This window comes from Sylvia atricapilla, chromosome 1, assembly GCF_009819655.1.
Source record: "Sylvia atricapilla isolate bSylAtr1 chromosome 1, bSylAtr1.pri, whole genome shotgun sequence".
Taxonomy (NCBI): domain Eukaryota; kingdom Metazoa; phylum Chordata; class Aves; order Passeriformes; family Sylviidae; genus Sylvia; species Sylvia atricapilla.
In genome coordinates this window covers 119,804,053-119,827,701 of record NC_089140.1, presented here as the reverse complement: position 1 = coordinate 119,827,701, position 23,649 = coordinate 119,804,053, and the positions used below count along the sequence as shown (strand labels likewise).

The following is a 23,649-nucleotide window of genomic DNA, read 5'->3' as shown; positions in this document are numbered from 1 at the left end:
CGGAAGGATGTGAAAGCCCAGAATTTCAGGATCTGCAAGATATAGTTTCTGTGTCTTTCTTGCTTGCTTCTTATGGGAACTGGCTTTTCAAATGCCAGGCAATGTCTGCAGGCCACTAGCAGTTAGAAGACTGCTGAACATTGATGAGACATGAGCTTTTTGTGACTTCCTGGGAAATGTTAGTCTTCTCATAAGAAAGAGATATCGGTGCAGAGACCTGAGTATTCATCACCAGGTATGGCAGAATAATTTGCCGTATCCTGAACTAAAAGATAGAGGTCCCACTTGCATTAAACACAGCAGCAAGTTTCTGTTTCAAGGGAAACACAGGCAATGTATCAAATCCTGCTGAGTTCACACACTGTTGGTGTTATGGCCAGCTGGAGTGTTACACTGTTCTGCCCTGCCTGGTTATCAGAAACCTTGACATTTCACCAAATTATTTCATCTCTAATCCTCTACCTTGATTGAATCATATATTGTCATTTAGAAATATTTTATTTATAGATAAGACTATGTGAAAGAAAACCTACATTATCCTTGGATTAATTAGTATGATTTTGTTTTGTTATTCATAATAAAAATTTTCTTATCTGACTTTTATCTAGGCTAAACTTTCATCTAATTCAGATCTCAGCCAATGAATCTTGCCAGCAGTCAGTCTGCGGATTTTGGGAATCTTTTACTATTAAAAGTCCTTAGAAGTGCTTCTGTTTTGAGATGAGGTGAAATAGAGTTTGAGCTGATTTTAAAAATATATTCACTGGAAGGCACATTCTGTAGAATGTAAAGTAATTTCTTTTTGAAAAATCCCAGACTCATCATAACTTAGCTGAATTCTGTTAAAAATGCATGGTAGGACTTGATGTTAATACATTAATGTAACATTGTGTTAATACAACTTTATTTTTCCTGTGCTCTAGTATTTCCATTGTGGTTCTGCTTTTCTCTCCTAGCTAAACTTCCTCTGCTGAGTTCCTCTCGTGTACCCTCAGCAAAGATGGAAGCAACTCGTAGTCTTGAACTTTTCTCTCTGTAGATTGAGGCTCATTTCCACCATAGAGCTCCTCTCTGTGTATAACCCATAGAGAGCACTGGCAAGCACTCTGTTTCAGAGGCTCTGAGCAGGGGAGAACAACCTTTTTTAGTCTGCAGGAAGAGAAAGAACTGAGCCAGGAGCTGACCATTTCCAGATTGCACTGAAAGAATCCCTTTCTCTTCTCTTGTATCTCTTCTTAATTAAAGGCAGAAGAGTGAAACAGTAGAGATTAAAAAGAAAAAAGAAATCCTCATCATCTGTTACTCAAAAATTTAAAAACATCATCAAACATATAATAAAAAAAAACCCAACAAAACAACCCACAGTTTTCAGTGGACATGCCCATACAGAATTTAATTGCTATATATGGCACACACACCTCAGTATAGAATTCTCTAGTTAGATGTTGCAGATACTTGCATGTGTAATGCTCTGAGTAGATGACTGGATGTGTGTTTATGAAAGTTATGAGAGCCTTGATGAGCTGTCTTCAAGAAGCATGGACATTTTATGAAATGAAGAGAGAAGTCAACAGTAATATCTAAGAGGTTGAGAGAGGAGTAAGTGTCTTTTCATTGCCCCAGTATGGACAGAAATCAAAAGGTTCTTAGCACTGTAGGTACATGTACTGCTAATAGAGAGACTGACTGTGAGCAATGCCAGATGCTACAAATTCCAGTGATATGACTTCTGTGCCCTTTGAGAGGAGATGCAAAAGTCAGAAAAACTAGATTTATCTACAGTATTCTTTTTCATCAGCTGGTAAAAGGAAGAATCCTAGTTTTCAATTAGGATTGATAAAGTGATGATGTTATTGACATTCAAGTCAACAGGTTTTCAGTTTTGACTTGAAAAACCAATGGTTTTGTTAATGTTCATTTAGAGGAGTTTAAAAAAAATACCTAATATTTGAAAACTGTATGTTTGCATCTACATTTACTGAATTGTAACACATGTAAATCACTATACTGTCTTTGTTCTTTATCTGAGCAGTAATATCCTTATTGTGCATCTTGGCAGTCAGTCCTAATAATTTCTGGTTGTTCTCTATGCTGGGTGCAGTGCCCTTCCAGTCTTTCTCACAAGGAGTGAGACTTAATGCTGCCCAGTCATCTTTCCTAAAAGTCAGTGGCCTCATGCCTTAAATAAAGCCTAGTAGGTCAGCTTTGCAGTTTTACAAACACAGTTTGAAATGTCTTGCTATTTTGCAAATAAGGGCTGCTACTATGGCTGTCCATTTGGGTACCCCTTTGGCTACTCCAAACTAGGATAGGATTGAAGGGATTGTGAGGGTAGAATTGAATCCTCCTGGGTATGGTAGAGAGAGTTAGAGAAATGACTGAAAAGCTATGCTTTGGAATTAAAAAGACTGAAAAGGTGTTTTGAGATGGCTTTACCAGTCTTTGTCTCAGGTGTGGGTGTGTTAGAAGGGCAAGGAACACCACATTGTTATGGTATGTCCTGTCGGCCTGATTTATTCTTTCTTAAGAAAAAATAAAGGAAGAAAAAGAAAACAAACCTTAAAAAACTGTGAAATGCATGCAACAAAGGCAGTGTTCTCGGTTTCCATTATGTGAACATAAATTGTAAGTGTTTTAGTGAAGCTGCATCTTCCCCATGCCTACTGCAAAGTCACCTGTGGCTGGGCAAAGAAAAAGTATTAATGAGATATATTTCTTAGAGAAAACTTAGGTGAATCTCTTCTGCTGTGTAAGGTCTGTGTTTTATCCTAACATGAAAAAGTCTCTAATGCTAGAGCTAGTTTTGGATGTCGCCTGCTTATCCCCAAATAAAGTGTATGATCCTGTGAAACTATTTAAAAGGTAGCAACCACTCTGTCATTCGTTGGAAGCATGTTTTCACTCACTGCCTGATAAAGCCAAGAGCCTTTCTTTCTTTGCTGTTGCACGTTCTCTTACTCCCATTGAGAGCAGTGTTTTCTGTCAGGAGTATTTTTTCACTCATTTCTCCTTTCCTTTTTTGTCTAGAATTAGTCTGTACACTGCTGTGGAATGTTCCCACTTCTCCATTAGCTTTATCTGTATACTGTTCTTCACTAAGCAATCTTTTTAACAACATCTGTGTACTTTCACTTCTTTTTCAGCCTTCAGCTCCTATTTTGTTGCTACAATGACTCTTTTCTGTTACTTCCTTTCTATTTACACATAACTCTTGCTTTAACACTGTGATTATTGTGTTTGTGCTCACCATATTGTTTTGACTTTAAATTTCTTGTGTTATGATTCCTGTAAATATTAGCAAGATAGTTTTAGCTATGGTATCTGACTGGGATACTCCCATTTTTTACGTTTTCCTTAGGTTTGTACTTCACAAGTGGAGCGTTTTGTGTATGTGCATTCTTGTGAAAGCTCATTTTCCTTCTGGTGATTGTTAATATATTTCCTTGAATATCACAGATGCTCTCCCTAATCTTCTGGTTTTGTCCCATTAGTATCATTTTCCAATTTAATTTTAGTATGCTTGATGCATCTTCTTTAGATAAGGAATTAATATGGAAAATCCAAATGAGATAAAGTTAAGATTACAAAGCAGTTCCTGTTCTATTGGGGTAAAAGTTATATATAACTCCAAATTATGTTCATTTTGCCTACTCTATCCAGTGTAGTGTTTGAGAAGGAGGAACATACTCAGAAAGACCTGGGGAAAATAAACCCCCTCAATTTACTGTGAATATGTTTTTCTGCTGAATATATTCTCCTTATGGAACCAGATTATTTCTTCCTGGACTGAGAATCTTTCTCACAGATTCCCTCTGTAGCATGGAAAAGAGAAGAGTAGAAATAGGATTCATGCTGCTCCAGAAGGGGCCTCATTCCCATTTCATTTTCAGCTGCTCTGCTGCAGAAAGGTTGGGCCTCAGCTCATGACATTGATCATAGGGTTGGAGCAGGTTTCCCCAGAGCCTTGGGCAGGGCTGCTTTCCTGAGCAGAGCTGTTCTTAGGAAGAGGGGTAAACACAAACCGTGATGGGGCAGCACTGGCAAAAATCGTACGTACAAGACAGCCACTCTTTGTTCACAATTTCCATTTTATTTACTTGTGAGTACAGCCACAGTCTCTAACACTGTTTTCCAGTTTCCTGCAGAAACCGTAAGTTAATGATCAATGTTGTCTTTAAGGAGAATGAAGTGCTGTAATGGGATAAGATGGAAATAGAAGGAATTGCAGAATTCCAGAAGGATCTCCAAGTCCACCTCCTGGCCCTGCACAGCACCATCCCTATGTCACACCGTGTACCTGAGAGCATTGTCAAAACACTCCTTGAACTCTGTCAGGCTGCGGCTGTGACCACTTCCTTGAGGAGCCTGTGGCCAACCACTCTTGAGGGGAGGAACTTTTTTCCGAATATCTATTCTAAAGCAAAAGGAGATAATTCTGTTTCTTGATTATATAGGAAAAGAACAGTTACAAAACTGCGGAAGTTTTTCTGTGGGCTTGACAATTGTTATACAGTGCTTCATCCACAGCTTTCTTAAATAGTTTGCAAATCCCAACAATGAAATGTCTGGGTAAGGCTACTCTGGTCTGTGCCCAGCTGCACTGCCCAGTACTATCAGAGGAGGACAGAGGTGGGGGGAATAAATTGGGTATGTTTATGCTGTGTGCCAAGGTAATAGGGAAATGGTGCTAACACAGAGGAGGAAAGGCTTGTTCTGTAGCCTGTGAACTACTTCAGTGAAGGCAGGACATAGCATTATACTTGTCTGTGTACTTTGCCTTTTACAAGCAGGAAAACTTCTGAATAGTGAGGTGCAAACCCGCCCAGGGTTTGGCATTCAGGAGGGAGCTCTGAAGCTAAAGCTTAGGTAGGTTTTCCCACTTTGACAGTGTGTTTAAAAAATGCTTAAGATATTTGTTGTGGTACTGAGTTAAAGCAAGATAAATGATGTCACTTAATATGTAGAAGCACTGACACTGACACTGGAGTTTGTAGTGTGGCTAATTTTTTATTTGTGCTTTTTTGCATTTCCAGGACAGTTGGGTGCTGAGAGGAGTCGAACCATAGGTTGTTGCTGAGAGAAGGGTATTTATTGCAGCAGAACTAAAATTACAGGCAAAAAAATTAAAGTACTCTAGGGGGGAAAGAATAATTTTAGCATGCCAGATACTCAGTATTAAGCATGTTTAATATTCAGTTTAGTCTCCTATGGCATGTTTATGACTAGTGTGTGTGCCCCAACAAAGACACTGCTTAAAAATGTACTCACTAATTAGTTTTGGTGCAAGAAGTAGAGAGAGCCCTTACATTCCCCTTCCACATCGACAGCACAATTTGCTTTTGAATAGAGGAAGATGCAAAATGATTTCAGGGGTGCCAGGTTTGGCTTTCTCCAGCACTCGTACACTTAAAATCAGCAGAAGGGAGGGAGGGGAGTTACTCTGTTATCATCAAGCTCTGCTAATGTAGCCCGGGTGCCACGTGACTGCAGAAAAGGCTATTATCTCAATGAAAAGGAAACTGCTTTTTAGAGCAGCAACAGAACAGAAGCAGGAGGAATTTTCGAGTACTCCACCATGCTGGATTGTCAAAGGGGGATCTCTCTGATCAGCAGTTAGGGAAGGATTAGCGTGGCCAGTTTGTCAGCTGTCATTAGAAGCAGATGACAGAGATGATAAGCTGCTGTGTGCGCACGTCCTCACTCAGCATGTGCTTTGGTTTACATCAAGACATAACACTGGTTTGGGATAATGGAGAGCTGATATTTTTAAGGCTGTAAATTTACTGGTAATCGACTCCTTTTTTTTTTTTTTTTTCCTTTTTCCTTTTTTTAAAAAAAAATTTTTTTTTCTTTTTTTTTTTTTTCCCTCCTGTTTTTAATAAACAACCAGTGTGATGGGTGGGGGATTTATCTTCATCTTGATCTGAAGACGCAGAAAAAACTAGTAAGATCTGCCTTCATCTGCAAAGGCTGGAAGACGACAAGGTGTGTTTCTGAAGTGCTGTGACTTCATTGTTAGTGCTTTCTCTTTGCACATATGTGTGCTCCTATGTGCATCATAGGTGTCTGGATGCTGGGGGTGCAGGGGGGCTGGGGAGGGTTGATTTGGGGGAGTGGGAGGAACAGCTAATTTCTGTCGGAGTAATAGAGTTTAAAGATGATGTTTCTAAATAACAATTGAAAAGAAAGGATGTAAATTCGAGTCTGCAGTTTCTGTCGTTGTCCCCCTCCCCACCCCCCCTGTTTTAATGGCTACAGGTGTACTTGTGGTTGCCTGTGACAGTTTTATGGGTTTATGAGGCTAAATATATCTTAGTGCACAGGAAATATTTTTGTAAGCAAGTTTTCTGGCATCCAGAATAATACACAAACCCATCTATATTTTCCCACTGTCAAGAGGAGGTGGAGCCTGAGCGTGTCTTTTTCGTTGCAGTAATTGCTATTCAATAGTCAGTAATTTATATGCACATGAAAAAGTACAAAATATATCAGAGTGAGACGTTTTTGCAATAAAGCTTTCTCTTTCTGACCAAGAGCTTGAGTAGACAAAACATACTGAAACATTGGTAGTTGTTATATAACTTTCTCTATTCTCTAATCTTAATAGTTTTCTTTACAAGTTCATGATCCTGTAAACAGAATGACATTCAGTTAATCTTCAGGCCTCGTTTTTTATCTCATGGTTATGCATGATGATGTCATTAAATATCTTGGCAGTATTTACCTTTCTTTTAACCTTGGGAGGACAGCATTTAATATTGCAGATTAATTAACTAATAATATCCCTCTCAAAAAGGTTATTGGTAGTTACTTGTAGTAAAGTGAAGACAGTATGCTGTCCCCCCTGCTTGGGAAGTTATTGCAGGCTTGTTGACTTTATTTTCCTCTCTTACACAGCATTAAGCCCAGCGTTTCTCCTTAAATCATAGCAGTAATACTAATCCTGGACCACAAAAAAAGAAGCTAAAATTAAGTGTTTGGATTTTATAGGAGTGCTGGTTGTCATTTCTTTAGAAATTTGCCTCCAAAGTTAAGGGCAGTGTTGAGAGGATGCATATAATCAGTCAGTACTGCAGTGCACTGGCAGTTTGCTAAAAGTGTGTTTCCCTGGATTCGTTTTGAAGTAGTGGTGGTGACTATCATGCTTAGAATCGGTTTAATAATTAACTAAATACATACAGGAAATGCCTTAGTTTATTTTATTTAGGACTTTGAAAAACTCATGCTACTTTGAGATAGGAGGGAGAAAGGAAAATATTATTGTTTTTTAAATTAATGTAGTTTGTGTTTGAAGAGACTTTATTTCATACTGTGAGGGCAGAGCCAGAAACGTAAACAAGTTTGTGCTATTTATTTGCTTGTTCTCTTTTGTCTGGGTTTGATTATTTTAATTGCAGCATAGTAACATTTTGGTACAGAGGCCTGGGGCAGGCGGTGCCGTGGAGCGGAGCCTTGAGAGCCTGTCACGTTCACGGCACCGAATGCCGAAGCCACAAGAACAATGAAACTTCCTCTCTGCTTCTTGTGTTTTCTTCCTTTATTTCATCACAGAAGATCTAACAAGATAATGGGGGGCTGAGTAGTGCTTTCTGATACGCTGGCACCTACGTTTTGTGGAAAAATAATTTTTTGCTGCTTGTACAGTCATTTTGATTTCCCTGATGCCTTTTAGGATGTATTAAAAGTGGGGAAATTGGAACAAAATCAACCTTTTGTGTAGACTGTGTTCTTCAGGTGGCTTTGTGTTCTCACAAAACTCAGGTTGGCATATCTTCTTTTGTAAGCAATTTCTTACAGAATTATTGTATCTAGCATATATAAAACTATCTTTGACCAGAGTAATTTTGTTTGCCCACTTCTCAAAATTAGTATACTTCTGTAGTCAGCAGGGTTACACTGGTAATGTTTAAAAGGTGTTGCTCTCTCTTTTTTTCTTTTCCCTCCCCCTTTTTTGTTGTCCTCTCTGTAAGGGAAATTTCTTGTGCAAGGAAGGAGAGAAAACTGCATTGCAAAATATACCAATATTGTAGGAAAAACACCCTTCTTGGAGTGTATGAACTAGAGGTGTACTTAGAAATTATTTTTTTTTTCACTCCAGAGCTCTTAGGATGATTTTTAATAATAAGTTTCATTGGGAAGTCAATTGTCTGGTTAGATTTTATAATGACATTGTTTATTTATTTATTTATTTATTTATTTAGGCTTGTCATAGAAGAGAATGCAGGAAGTAGATTCTTGATTCTCAGAATCTACTTTATTAAGTAGAATAAATTGGTTGGCACATTACTACGTAATAGCCCCATAATTGTAATAAGAAAGCTGAGTTAAGGACTGAGGACTGGATCTATAAGCCAAGCTGTTGGAGCTGAGTAAATGAGAAGGGTGTTTGTAAGTTGATAATCACTGTACTTGGGAGGAAATCCCGATGGAGTCATTTTACTGCCTGCATTCCTCCTTAGCTTCTCTTACTGCTTGTGTTCATCCGTGGCAGGCCTAGAAGGATGCTTGAATTGGACTAAAAATTACTATTAGCAGGTAAAGCTTTGGTCTCTGGAAGTGAGGCATAAGGTGTGAAAGCCAGGGTCCCTCAGAAGTGGGCTGGTCTCAGTAGCCAGGGGGAGGCTGATCCCTGTGTAGTTGCCCTGATAGCTGAAGGTGTACAGTGAGGTCTTGGGGAGGACTGGCTGGGTGGTGAGGATACAGACCATAAGAAACAGTGCAGGAATTGGATGAAAATTGTGAATGAAGACTCAAACCAAAAGCTTACGATAAAAGCATTTAATCGGCAGTGTGTTTTGTACCTGAATATCTTCTTTGCTGCTTCCATTTAATTTTTTCCTATGCACGCTGTCCCTAAACAAACTTCATCAGGATGCTGTACTGCTGTGATTTTCCATTCCTGATAGCATAGGCTGTTGTGATTGAGCAACACAAGATTCTCATGAAGAAACTTCTGTTAGAACTGCACGGAATAAAATTATTTTTGGTCCTTTTCCTGAAGTTTTTCCAGGTGTTCAGTCCAAGTAGTTATAAATGTGTGTTATTTTTTGCTTTGAGGCAGTGTATTGCAGACTTCTGGTCAGCTCCTTCTATGAATGTAGTGGGTGTTTCTCTTTTTAGTAATTATATTCCATTACAATCCAAAATTAAAAATACTTGGAGTAGACATTGATTCTTTCTTAGCACTTGTGATTCCTCTTTACCAGAAACTGTTTCATTACTAACAAAAATTAGTTCCAGTTTATTTTTACAAAGAGAATAAAATGGCTCATAATTAGCATTCAGCTTTAATAGAGTAACCTTGTTTTCTTTGGGCTGCAGGATAGAAGCATAGCTTTTTCAGGCTCATGGAGTGATTTATGACCTACAAAAGAGAAAAATAACAGTTTGACATCTTCTTCTAGCAGACTAGGAGGAAAATCGAAGCTTCAGTGAAGTCAGTGATAAAATTCTGATTTATTTCAGTTGAGTCATAGCATACCCATAGAACTGTTTAATTTTTTTACAGTGTCACTTCTGCTTTGGAGAGTTTATAGAGAGCTGTTGTAAAGCTTATAGGGTGTTGTCTGTAAGCATTGTGGTGGCCAAAGGTATATATGGATTTAAGATGGAATTAGGCACCACTGAAGATAGGTTCAGAGGGAGGAGGAGGCGCAGCAACACTGCAGCTAAGCTTGTACCACTGATTGTCAGAGACAGAGAGCAGATGTGGGGGGAAGGATCATCTACAGCTGCCTAGTACCTTCTTCCAAGATGCCTGCTCTTAGCTTCCATGACAGACTAGTCATAAACTAAATGTTTCTTTTGGTTGACTTGTATAGCCATTTCTATGAATATTTTATTTGGTCACAGCCTGTATTCATATATATGTGTGTATGTATATACACATAGACACACATGACTACAAAGCTGGTGTTGATCAGGTTTTATTTCTTGGCAGTTGACTAAGTAAAGCAACAACATTTTTATGAGTTTAATGCTTTTAAGTGCTTTAAAATGACAATTACAAATTCCTCTTCTTCTGTTATTGCTGGTTGCATTTTTTTACTAAAGCAAATAAAATGAAAACTGACATGGAATCTGAAGTTGTTAATAACTGTTATTCATGTTCACAGACCAGTTTTTGAACTCATGGATATATTAAGAACACCAAATTAATCATACTTTGTAAGTGTTGGCAAGACACTCATGTGTGGCTCTGGCATAACTTGGTGGCTTTAATTTTTGTGCTTAATAACAATGTGCAACATTAGCACTCACAGTAGCTTTGCCAGAAGTTTTATGTTCATCTAGCATATATTTATATTTTAAGTACAAAGCTGTAATTCTGCATTGTTGGGAGGGGATGAAGATATCATCTTTCATGCATATAGCTGTACTCTCTCAAAAAGCATGTATTAAATTGGTTGCTCTTCCAACGTTAATAAGAAAAAAGCTTTTCTACTTCCCAACTCTTACACTACTGCTCCAGTAGAAAGGGATGGCACTGGCATGTGGACCAGTATCAGCAGGAAGCACCTGCTGGGGGAATCTACCTGTTCATACAAATACGGGATGGGAATAGAGGCCAAATTCTCCATCTGGTCTCTCCCATAACATCCGGAACCACATCCTTGCCACTAGGCAGGCACCCTCTGGGACTGAGCTGAGGAGGACACTGAGTTTTCCAGGACAGACACTCTTAAATGCGTTTCAGAGGCAGAGAGGATGGGTAAACAGAACAGGATAATTTGGGTGTACAATTTAAAGAAGTGGAGCAGCATTCTGAACTTCTGTGGGCAGAGACGACATCAAAGTGAATTCCAATTCACCTTAAGCTGTTAAATTTACCATGACTGTGGCCATTTGTGGAGTTGAGTATTACCATTTGCTTATAAGTATGTTTGACTTCAGACTGTTAACTTGCAACCTTTAGGAACAAAGCAGCTTGAATTCTTGATTCTTAATTTGAAAATTTATTATTATACACTGTTAAATGAAATGTATGCTTATGAAAGCATCTCAGTGTTATAGGAGGAAGTGTGGAGTACTATCTTGTACATATGTGTGCAGTGGGTTATTCTTTCACCATAATAACGATAGCAAAAAGTGTAGAAATGTTAATAGATAATGTTTAGGTATACTTTCTGCAACTCAGAGCTTTAATTCAGTGCTTGGCATTCAAAAGAATGGCCTGAAGTTTCAGCATACTTCCTAGTAATGGGTGGTGAGGTAGAAAAGAAAAATAAACCCTCATGGTGCTGTAGGTATGTGAAAATTGAAAACATGAGTTCAGTTTTTGATGAGGTGCCAGAGAAGACACATAGAGTTGGAATTACTGAAGTGCAGTAAAAGTTTCAGTAAGATTATGTGCTTTCAGTAACCATATCTACTCTGGGGCTGAGGGAACATTATTTTGGTGCCCAGGTTATAGATATGGAAGGTGGCATGCAACATAAGCAACTTTTGCTGAAGCCTGGGTTGCACATCGCATTGCACCTGAGTGGGCAGACATGCTAAGCAGGTCCTAGTAACCTTCTCCAGCTATGTGAAGTCACTGAAATTCAGGTTGATAAATGAAGGAATTCAAATATAAGTTTAATATCTCTGTGGGTAGGTCCTATAACTCTGTGTGTTATGTACCATATGCACCTTGTGTGGAAACACACTGTGTTTATTCTTAACAAAAATTAATTTCAGTTTATGGAAATTAAAATTGTGTGGAAACACCCTGTGTTTCTATCTGGCTTGCCCTCTACTTTTTACCTATAAAGTGCCATGTTTCCTGGGCTTTTTATCAATGGAATATGTTTTATCTGATGTAAACAGACTGGTGTTTGACAGGCAGTTAACTGGAGTGAAATCCTGGTGTAGGCAAGCCCACATTACAGAGATGTGTAAATGCCCTTGTTTATGTGATTGGTCATATTTTTCTCACTGCTAAGATGGGCGTCTTGCAAATCACACCAAACTGTATAAGCTTTCTGGTGTTGTATACATTTGTGTCAGTTATAAGATTAGAAAATGTTCTTGGATTTGAGTTTTTCCACGATGCCTTACATTTGTGAGTGTTGCTCCATTTTTCCTTTCTCTCGAGTCTGATTTTCTCCTTGCTTTTTGGTGGTTTCTGGGGAGGAAAGTTGGTGTGGGAATTTAAGTGGACAAATAACAGTTTTGAAACTGAGATTGGTGGAGAAGATTCAGTAGGAGTTAAAATATGCTTAACTCACTGTTCCAGAAGTATCATCAGCTGGAAATAAAAGCTGTTTAAATACAAAGTTTCCTATAATATTATCCTTTTCTGAGTTGCTAGATTTGCTTCATTTATCAGCTATGCTGTTCACAAAGTTTTATTTTATATCACAGTAGATATGAAATAGTAGGTTTTGAAATCAGTCTCATAAGTTGTTAATAATTGTAAACGACAAGACAAAAAGCTAGATTAAATAAACAACTTATGTGGGAATTTGGACACCTTTGCCTGTGAAAATGCTTGCAGGCTTAGTATTTTTTGCAGCTACAGTTTAATACTTATTAAATGCATCATAGAAGGCTAAATGAATTTAGAATAACTTTTGTTTTAGTTTGGTTTTTAACTTAGCTACCTACCTAATACAAACAAAAGGATGTAAGAGTGACAGATCTAGAGATATGTATATATGCTGGCATTGTATTTTGCTATTTAATTTGGAGTTTAAAGGGAAGTTTTAGTGATATTAACCTGAATTTTTTTGTCCTTGAGTATTAAGAATCACAAACAATTCTCAATAAGTAGAGAAAGAGAATCCCAAACCTGAAATTATGATACAGAGTCTTGAAGGGTTTTTTTCAGTAGTAACACCTGTCTCCTCTTTGACAATGTTTTGATGAAAACAGATTTTTTTTTCCTCTTTAAAAGTAGAAATTAAGCAACCTGTTGTATATTAAAAAAAAAAAAAGGTACTTCTTCTTCGGGTATTTTTTCACTGTAGTTTTATTAGAGCCTGGTTTTGCTATTCCTGGGCATATTAGAGGCGCTGACGTAGCCTAATCCATAAGCAGCTGAGTGAGTGGCTCTGTTAAGAGCCTTAGCCTATGGGAATACAGAAGGTAGGAGCCAGCCTACAGTGCTGGGGTCAGTCTGGAGGGGTTTTGGCAAAGTCTCAAGCAGAACTGAGGGTTTTTCAAACCTGTGGGTTTGAGTAGCTGAAAAAAAACCTCTTTCTCCTTCAAGATGTAGGTGGATTTTACAGAAAGTCATATTAAATCCCAGTCTGTAACACTGAACATTAATGTTAGCCATTTATTTGATTGTTACAGCATGTGTTAAAGAGCTGCTACCGCCCATTTGCAGCCTAATGTGTTTATTAGACGATCTTCCCAGTGGCATCTTGAAGTGTCTGTCAGGTAAAAAATTCATGAGCATTATTGGCTTTCAGGCTGCAAATGGAATATGTCGTCTTCTTACTGTCTAATACACCACTCTAAAGCCATTACACAGGAGTGAGGGAAAAGATTGAGGAAGGAGCCTTCAGCTTAAAAATGTGAGTAGTAGATGTTGGAGCCAGTTTTCAGTTCTTTTACACATGGCTCAATGGCATTTCCAAGTAAATTATGTTTCTTTTCTTAGTAAAGTTTGTGGAATTGAAGAATAAAGTAGAGTTTGCTAAATACTGCCATAAATCTTGTTTTAATGTTACCTTTAATAGACTGTCTTTAAAATAGAAGGAATAGAAAAGATAGAAGAGGCTACAGGTGCATGTCAGCTTTCAGCACAAATCCTTTAAAGGTGACTAGAGTCTTTCAGCTTGCTGCTATCACCTTCCTTTTAGAAACTCTGTTTTCCCTTTTTGCTCTATACTGTGTGACTGTTGCAGGGTGGCAAAGATTTTAGACAGTTTCATGTGTAGTAAAAGTGGTAATGCTGTTTTGAGAAGGAAGCATATCATTAAATAAATGAGTTTGTTTTTAATGTGAGGTTACTATCACCAACCAAGGTATTGGACACCTTGTTTATTTTGGCAGATTGGCTTTGTTTTGTTTGGGGTTCCAGGTATTTAGTGGTGAAGGAGAGGAATAGGTAACTTGATTGTAGAGCATGGGGCTTACTTATTATACCAGGAATTCAGGAGGATGGTTTAATTTATCTTTTAACTTTCTTTTCTGTCACACTTCTTGTTTGTAGATCTCTTGCTTACATCTTATTTTACCGGACAATGCAGTTTGTTTTTTTTCCCTTGTTCCTTTTATTTCCCTCGATTTTCACCTCTTGGTTTTTTTATTCCTTTTCCTATTTTAATAATTCCTATTACCCATTTTTGGTCTAGATTTGTTGAAATCCCTGTGCCAAGCGAGTTTTGCGTGTCAAAAGGCTGAGCTTCTCCAAGTGTGGTGCAGCACGTGGGGCGGGCGGGCTGCGTTCACTGCCTGGGACTCTGACAGGTGCCACTGTGGAATGTGCTGGGAGTTAAAGTTCCTCCTGAGCTGCTGTGGCTGACCAAAGGAAAGGTTGGCCTTAGGCTCCAGTGCCACCCCCCCCTCCTCTGATCTAGTGTCTTATCCTGCCTCTGACAGCGATTTCCTTTGGAGGCCTGGGAAAGTGGTTAGTGAGCATTGCCTTCACCAGAAAGATTGAAGATTGCAGTGTGTATCAATATTAAATATTTTCCAGTTCTGAAATGAAGCCAGTGAAAAAAGGGTTCATAAGCAGGAAAAAATGTGAAGAACAGAATTTGCATGTGACTTCCAATTTTCCTCTGGCTTCTACCAGAATTAATGTTACACAGAGCACATTTCTAATTTTGAAACTGAGATTGAAAGCTTTCTAGTCATGGCAACTTCACAGGAAAAAAGGATGAACTGTAATGGCTTTTATGTTTGAATAAACAACCACAGAATTATAAGCTGGTTTTTTTCAATTAGCTGTTAGAGAAAATTTTTGGCCAAACTTTTCACTGACTTGTATATTTTTGGTCAGTAAACAGTATTTTTCTGTTTGTTACTCAATAAAACACTGACTTTAGTAAACCTCTTTCATATGAATCAGTTGTATGTACACTAGTTTCATGTGTTGGTGGGCTGGAGGGGTGGTAGTATAGTACTGCTACCTGATTGTCCACTATATGGTACTTTACCTTTTGTTTGCTACTTTTCAGGTTGAAATAGCAGCTTTGAAGGTGTAATCCTCATTTATTCTTTAACTGCATTTGTTAGGCTTATAATAAATCTGACAGTTTAACAGGCCTTGTTTGGAAGATGGCCTGCTCTGATAAGAGATAAAATGCACATTATCTTCTTCTACATTGACTCTGGGTGATTAACTGAATTCACTGGGGCTGAGGATCAGTGTTGGAAGGCTTACTCTGCATGCCATGTTCCTTTGTGACATTTGAGGAGTTGAAGGGATGTAAAAATTCACACAAGTGATTTGTGCTAGATATTTTCCTGTCTCCCACTTCATGGTGCCTCTGCTTTTCGTTCCCATTTGAAAGATGGATGTTTACTATTGCTTTATAATTAGGTTAAGTCTCTCTGTGTACTCCAACTTTAGCAGTTGCTGGTGGAGGATGTAAAGGAGGATGTGCCGTCACGACAAGAGCAGAGACTATTGTTTTATTATTGATAACAACAAAAACAAAACCAAAAAAACAAGAAAAGGAATTTAAGCATATTTCAGGCTCTGTTGTTTCAGTCTCCCAGCATGTGGTAGAAACTGGTTAGGTGTCAATGAATGTAGTTACTAACATGTACTATCCTAAAAGTTTTTTCATTTAACTTTTGAGTGTTTGTGATTTGCATTTAAAAATTGGCATAATTAGTCAGTAGTATTTTTACAAGTATTTTGGATGCTTTGGCCTGTGGTAATTAAATGGAAGGAGAGGGAAGATGCACTTCTGGCCTTAAATATAAATAGGAAAAAAGTATTAAGTTACCTGAGATGTCCTGTTGGTACAGGTCATCAGTAGGAGAGTAAAATTAGTACTTTGGATATTTTTAGTAATAATGTATCTGATTCTGTAATTATCTCCTTCCTTTAGGAAAATGGTACATTGAGTGTATTTATATTTCCATTGCTCTATTGCTCATTTATGCCCAGTGGAATTAAAGCTTGAGTAGCATCTTAGCATTAGAAGTTCAGCTCTCAGTTATTGTTATAGTTTTGGTGTTTTGTTGGGGTAGGACACATGGAAAAAAACATAATATAGAGTAGAAAAATCTGGTAGCACCACTGAAGGCAAAATACCAATTCCACAGCAGGATATTATGTTTGTATTTTGGAGTGCAATACAGCCCTCGAACAACTTACACAATGCAAATGGGAGTGCCTGGTCTTGCATTAGACTTCATTCTGTGAGACATGCATTCAAATTTAACTTTGGAAGACAATTGATTTCTTTTAAAATAAAACTGACTTAGTTCAGTATCTGACATATGATGCTATTTTTTTCATTATCAAGCATGTTTTTATCTCTCTCTCCTCAAAGCAGTGATTACTGCTGGTTTTGTTTTTACTAATTCCCAATTTGGTTAATCATTTTTTCTATACCTTGCTAAATAATCCTTACCGACATGTTCTTGGTTTCTGTATTTTTGTATTATAGAGCTGATATTACATTTTTACTACTTCTAAAGCATTGAATGGATCAAGTGGTTTCATTTCTTTATCTTTCTTCTTTCTGAAAATTCCTGTTGAGATGTAAAAGATCAGCGGAGCAGGATAAATGCTATTTTCTAATCTAAGGTAGTTCCCTTAAGGGGAAGTTTACTGGAGTAAAACTTTGAGTCTCTCATACTCATAGTGTCTTTAGTTTTGAATTGTCATGTTTCCTGGAAAAGTTCAGACTTCAAATGTGAGACTTCTGTTTTCTGAGCTGAGAACTTCTATGAGTGGTTCAGGAACCTAGGAATATCTTAAAAGTGCTTTAAAAGTTCTTGAATTCTCTTGTTAAAATATTAATGTTTGTGTAGTATAAAACTGTTCATAATAATTAATAACCAAGACATTTTGATACAGATTAATATGTATGGAGAAAGTTAAGGCAGAAACCAAAAAGCATAATATACAATTTAGCTGCTTCGACCCACAGATGTTTATTTCGGTGTCTAAAATTCATCTATCAATTCAGTAAAAATTTATGACATTTCCTGTTTCTTGCTTGGAAATTTCCCAGGGCCTTGCTCCTTGGTACTATATGTGCCCAGAAGTACTTCAGAAAAATGTAGTTTTAGTTTCTTGTTTGTGCCACATTAAATTTGTAGTAGTACCTAAACCTTCTGAAGCTCTTCATCTAGTGGTATGCGTTGGTCTTGATTGTGAATTAGCTCATGGAAAGCTAGGTGAATCAGCTGTTTTCTTTTTAAAAGACATGAGGAAACTGGGAGAGCTTCCTCATGTCTTTTGAGTTGTTAGAGTCAGTGCTGAGAAATGGAGATGAAGCTTTGCAGCCCTCCTCAGCCAAAGGGAGCCAAACCTCAATCCCTGTGTCCTCAGAGAGTTTGAACTACTTACTCCTGAGTTTAGCAGTATGGACCACAGCCCTTAAGACTCTGCACTACAGGAGTTAATCAGCCTTGCCCTCTGCTTCATGAACATCCAGCTTTGGCAGGTGGGTAGCCTAGCACCCAGGAGGCTGTCCTGCATGGTGGGAAATACAGGCATGGGAGCTTTCTCTGAAGAGGAAACTCTATCTCCGTTTCTGGGTGTTTTAGTTGGTAAGATAGTGGTACAGAAGAGCCTATCCACACCTTCTAAAAGTTGATTCTTCCTCATTTTTCCTAACTAGGGAATAGATTTTACTTTCTGAATTCCAAAAGAATACCTGAACTTTTAACTATCCCAGTCAGACCCTAAATACCTAGGGAGACAAGGGTTTGGGGGCACATCCTTTTGATTTTAGTACTGTGTGCTCAATATGGATCAGTGACTTTAATTTTAGCCTTTGAGATTTTTTTAGATTGCTTCGATATCATCTGTCTAGCTTGCCACTTTCCAAGACACCTATCTCTGGATTTTACATTCTGCTCTGGAGCACAGTCACCTACAACACAAGAAAATGGCCTATAAAAATCTTTGAGGTATAGAAAATGATTTTTAATTAAGACATAAAGGAGAACAGAAAGCAAACATGGTAGTAGGTGGTATATTTCCAGAAATAAATTATGATGAGTGAGAAAGAAATGGGTAACTCATTCTAAGAATAAACTGATAATGCTGCTGAGAAAAAGATGTAATAGCCTGTGAATGCAAACAAAATAAATACATATATTATTTGTTCAGAACTATTTGCTATGTTTAATAAGGAGAGAAGAAGGTGCTAGTTTTGTAATTATGATACTGCTTTTGTTCCCCTTAATACAGAAGGATAAAGTTTAGAGTTTATGATGGGAGATGAGTTGTAATATGTCCTGCAAAGGCTGATAGTGTGGACTCGGTGGGATTCCAACAGAATAGCATCAGTGTTAATGCAAGAAGAATTGATTTATACATTGGTGAAGCTACTGGTGAAACTGGTTCCCGCAAAAATAAAACTTCCCTTTGAAGTAGGTCTGACAGAGGTAGCAAAGATAGGTAGGAAAGCTGTCAGTAACAGCTTCTGTATACTTTCTTGAGGAGGAAGGAGTTTTGGAGGGTGGAGTCCACCCTTAATGCTTACCTTCTTACTACTTGGGAAGAGAGTGAGAAGATGACAGGTATTTGTGAATTGTTATGCTTGCTTTTCTCAAGAAAAATAGCTGCTTTACATTTCTCAGGGTTTACTTGGGAAGAAATGAAGGGATTTCCAAGCCTAATTGTTCTTCTGAGCTTTAGGTCACCATCAGAGTCTGGATCAAAGATCAGATCTTGGGAATGTACAGCTTTCATCATGCTGATGATTTTTTCTCACCTTGGTCAGTGAAAAATTTAGTCACTGGAACAGAGCTGCAAGGTCAATTCCAGCCCTCCACTGACAAAGCCTCTGTTTAAATATTGTCAGTTTCCTAAACAGTATTTTGCACCTTCCTTGGAGCTCTTATTTGTGATACTTGTGAAATTGCAGAGTTTCAAGGAAGTGCCTAGCTCCTAATCTATGAATGTATGTTGCTGCTCTATATGTGGGTGAATTTGGGTGCCTATGTCTGCTGGGGCCAGAAATCAGTGAGGAGAGGCAGTTGTTACAGAGCAGCCGGTGTCAGAGCACGCTGGAGGCTGTGGTGGATGTCTCGTGCCCTGCAGTGCAGTTGGCATTGCTGTGGCTCTGCCTTTGCCCTGGTGGGGTCACAGGGTTCTGCAGCAAGGACAGGATGGTGGAGGTTGTCAGCAAGGACAGGATGGTGGTTGTGATGGCACATCTTCCCTTTGAGGGTTGTGTCTGCTCTGCCACAGAACCACAGCCTTGCTCTGCTTATATTGGGATCTTCTCAAAATAATGGCAGCGGTGTATGTAGATCTGCATGTGTAGACTCAGTAGAGAATAAGATAATCCAGGTATCTTTCCAATACAGTCTGGTACCATTCATGTCAAAGACCAGATGGAAGCTATGTATGATACAGTCTTTCTTTTGGAACTTGAACAGTACCTAGAAAAAGGGAAATTACTCCACTCTCTGCTCAAACTGGTTAAAAAAATACTGAGATCAGGTCAGTTGATCAGAGCATGGGGCTAACCATGTAACACCAAGGTTGTGGGTTTGATCCCGGTATGGGCAAATCATTTAAGAGTTGGACTCAGTGATCCCTTGGAAGTGTGGGTCCCTTCCAAATCAGAATACTCTGTGGAAAAAAATACTTTCAGTAAAAACAAATTATTTTTTTACTTTTACTTCGAATTTGGGGAAATGTTAGGTGGTGGTCAATTCTGAATCTGAGATGGCTCCAACTCATCATTTGCTTGCTCAGGTTTCAGTGGGTGGCCTTTCTCAGCATTTACTGCTCGGACCTTAGTCTTTGGGCTGTTTCTGCCAGCATCTTCAATATCTTCACTCCGCTGGCTCATTGGGAAAACTGAGATTTCCAATGTGAACATCTGTTTACCAGTACATAGGCTGGCAGCTAGATCTTAAAAAATGTCAAAAAGGAAAAGGGAAGAGGACTGTGTCTTTAACCCCCCCGGCAGCTCCCTCATTTGGTTGAGTGCATGGCTGACTGGGCCAGCAGAGGGAAAGGAACTGGTGGGACAGAGATGAAGGGCTTGAAGGAGGTGGTGAACTCTCTTGTTTTGATACCTGATTTCTAATTTATGCCAAAGTGAAGTGGTCATACAATTACAGGCTCCAGCTCTTATTTTAGTATGGTATGAATCACCTCCTGGATACACTCACCTCCTTCATGGCCCTCATGCTTATTTTTCTGCTAATCCCAAACAACATAGGAACTCTCTGAAATGTCTAGGAACACCTCTCTGCCATCATTCTCACAAAACTGGCAACAACTAGGCAGATCTGAGCTGAGACTGCCCCATCTTGCATGAATTTCTGATCATTTACATTATCTCCCTATGTCCTTTGGTCATTTCTGCCTCCAGAATTGGTACTTGTTGAGAAATCTGAGGGGGGCAAGTTTCATGTGCTTCTAGAGGGCATAGGGAAATCAACAGTTGGGAGCAGGGCGGGATTTCCACAAGCTGTTTATTGCACAAATTACGAGCTTGTGTTGTTTTACTACGTTAGCTTGACAAGTTATTCTCCTTAAGAGGTAGATTATATGAAGAAAATATTTATCTGTTCCTCAGCAATCTCTAGTGTTGACAGATGTTCTGTTCCTACAGTTTTGTACATGTACTTTTGCAGGTATTATCTTCTGATTTTTAACTAAAGCTGCATGTGCCACCTTTTCACATAGCTGGGACACATGTTTCATTTCATGTATTTGTTGTGTTTTTCTTGTTGTATGGCACTAGGACTTTTCCTTTGTCTTTCATCATTCAACCTTGTAAATTTGCCATGACAATTCAGCAACACAGGCACAAAATATACTTATCTGTTCTTACATAGCTGGTAACAATCAAAGAGATGGTAATGCTTTACTTGCCCGACACACATTTTCTTCTCTAGGAGTTATGTGTAGCATTTTGTGGGGTCATAAACACAGTGGTTTTATTGGTGCCTTTCAAACAAGCTCTATTTCAAATGATAGATTTGCCAAGTGAAATCTTAGTTGACCATGGAATGAGAAACTTGCAAATAGGAACTGAGAACTCAAGACTTTTCCACCATAACCCTTTCTTTGCACTTTCTTCCTTTTAGTTGCTGATATGTGTTCAAGATGAGTGGGATGGGAGAAAATACCTCTGACCCATCCAGAGCAGAGTCAAGAAAGCGCAAGGATCCCGATCAGGTTGGACCCAGGTTAGACCATTTACTTCTGGAAATATTGAGAGAATGAGTTAAAAAAAATGTTACATGTGCTTCTGTTTTTCGCTTAGAAGACGACAAACAGCATTCTTGCAAAGAGACGTCAGTGCCAAACTATTTATTGCAGTAATTCTGTGTTGTTGAGGGTTTGGGATGGGGATGAGAACTATTCTCTTTTATTATTATTTGTTTGTTTATTTTTTAATCCAGTGTTGTACCAAAATGCAGAATTTTGGGGACAATTTAGGAGAGATGTAAAAATGGTTTTTGGCTTTCACTGCAAGAAGTCTTCAGTCACTCATCTTGTCAATCAGAGTTGGGGTTTTTTTTGCCACTTCTGTTGTACATTATACTCTAGGTCTTGAAAAATAATTTCCAGCTTTACAGCAGTTCTGTTACCAACACAAATGCATTTTAAAGCATAAGCACTCATTTATCATCTTTTCTTAAGACTGCCATAAACTCACAAGGAGGCAGGGAGTATGGATTGCTCAGTTTAACTGTTTAAGCTGTTTTATTTTCTCATACACAATCACTATATAATACTCTTTGGATTGTAAATGCTGTGTGGGAGGGACACTTGTAAATATTCAAATCCCACCCCACACCCCCCAAAATAATCTTGTGTTTTCAATTTCTAATCCAAATCCTTTTTCAAAACAAAAACATGAGTGCTGGGGAAAAAAAAAAAAAAAAGCAACATCTTTTCTAATGCTCCTTTCCTAGTTCCAGAGGTAACGTTTCTGCTTGAGATACTTGTATGTTATGTTTTGGTAGTGAGAGAGCACGTGCTTAATTTACAAAACCGAGTTCTCTTTCTGTTTTTGTTAAACTGCTCTCAAATCATCATTAAGCTGGCCAGAAAGCAAGTAAACTGACATTAAAGACAGCATTTTTATAAACTCCTCTTTCAGCCCTAAAAGAAGCACTGAGAAACGCAATCGTGAGCAAGAGAATAAATACATTGAAGAACTTGCAGAGCTGATTTTTGCAAATTTTAATGATATTGACAACTTTAACTTTAAACCTGACAAATGTGCAATCTTGAAAGAAACTGTGAAGCAAATTCGTCAGATAAAAGAACAAGGTAAGAAGCCTAATTAATTGACTTTGAATATTTTGTCTTGATTATTATTTTATTTTTAGCTAACCTGATAGTCTCTTCAGCTTTTCTTTAGCAAATTCCCATGTTTTTCATTAATCAGTAATGACTAATGCTGTAAAGTCATATGAATAGAGTGTGTTAAGTATCATATTCAGTATTTTTAAAATAAGTTTCTCTGAAAGTTGTTTAGAGAGAGAGAGAAAATTGATCAGTTTGATGTGTGTATTTAATGAAATTGAAATTACTTGCACTTTCACAAAAGTTAAACTAGCAGATGGCTTTGGGAAAAAAACCACATACCCTTACATGGATGATGAATCCATGCAAAAGAGAAATAATCCAGGAGAGTGGGGTATGTAAGTGCTCTGCATATTCGTTTTGCTTTCTTTTGTTGGTATGAATAGATATTGTGGACTAAATTATCTGCGTCCTTTAAATTATGACATCATATCCTCAACTACAATAGATTTGAAACTATTCTAATCTCTAGATAGGGTCCTGTTATAAATGTAAACCACAGAACGTGACAGTTTTCTTCCTGTTCTTTGTCTAGAAGATTAGTTTTGTATTTCTTTTCTTTTGACATATTTCCTATTCAAAGAGAAAACCCAAATCTTTTAGAAACTTTAAATTTTTTGCAAGTGGGTTTTGTGGCACAGGTCTGTTTAGGCAGGCACACTGCAGGTGTTTGGGGCAGATTCAAATCCTTAAAGAGGTGCATATCATTTTCCTTTTAATGTAGAAGATTTATATCTCTCTCTAAACTGTGTTTAGGGTGATTCCTTTGATTTTCAAACACTTTAAATATCTTTCACTTTTTCACTTTTCTGTGGGAAAATAATTCTTGCTTTTCTATGCTGTGTGTGTAAAATTATAAAAGTGGAGACTACATGTTTCCTAATTTGATACATTTTTTATCTAAATATATGAGCAGATCTACAGTTTTAGAGATCAGTCTGTTCAAAGCTAAATGGAAAGTGGAAAGAGTCAGATTATGTCAGCTGCCTCCAAAGTGGCTCTAACTGATTAATCTTAGGGAGTGTTCCTGTTTCTCAGCTTGTTCTCTTCTTTTTGCTATTAGGTTGGTATGATTTTTAAAGTGCATATTCTAGTGATGTTGCCATGCCCCTTATTAGAAGTATACTTGTTAACCTGACACAGTATCCATTGTTGTTTTGCACCTTGCTGGCTTTTGAGATCTTTTCCCCTTATTTTCTTCATCCTTTTCTCAAATTGATTTTTTTTATTTTTCTGTC

At 38.0% G+C, this 23,649-nt stretch overlaps 1 protein-coding gene across 3 annotated transcripts in view; it reads left to right on the top strand.

Moving 5' to 3' along the window:
* Positions 1-23,649, top strand: part of NCOA2 (nuclear receptor coactivator 2) — a 187,519-nt gene that overhangs the window by 92,496 nt on the left and 71,374 nt on the right. For all 3 annotated transcript variants that reach the window (XM_066332208.1, XM_066332218.1, XM_066332198.1), the window contains 2 exons: positions 21,181-21,282; positions 22,203-22,375. In XM_066332208.1, coding sequence (XP_066188305.1) covers positions 21,200-21,282; positions 22,203-22,375 — 256 coding nt within the window. In that variant the 5' untranslated portion in view covers positions 21,181-21,199. The remainder of the gene's footprint in view (positions 1-21,180; positions 21,283-22,202; positions 22,376-23,649) is intronic.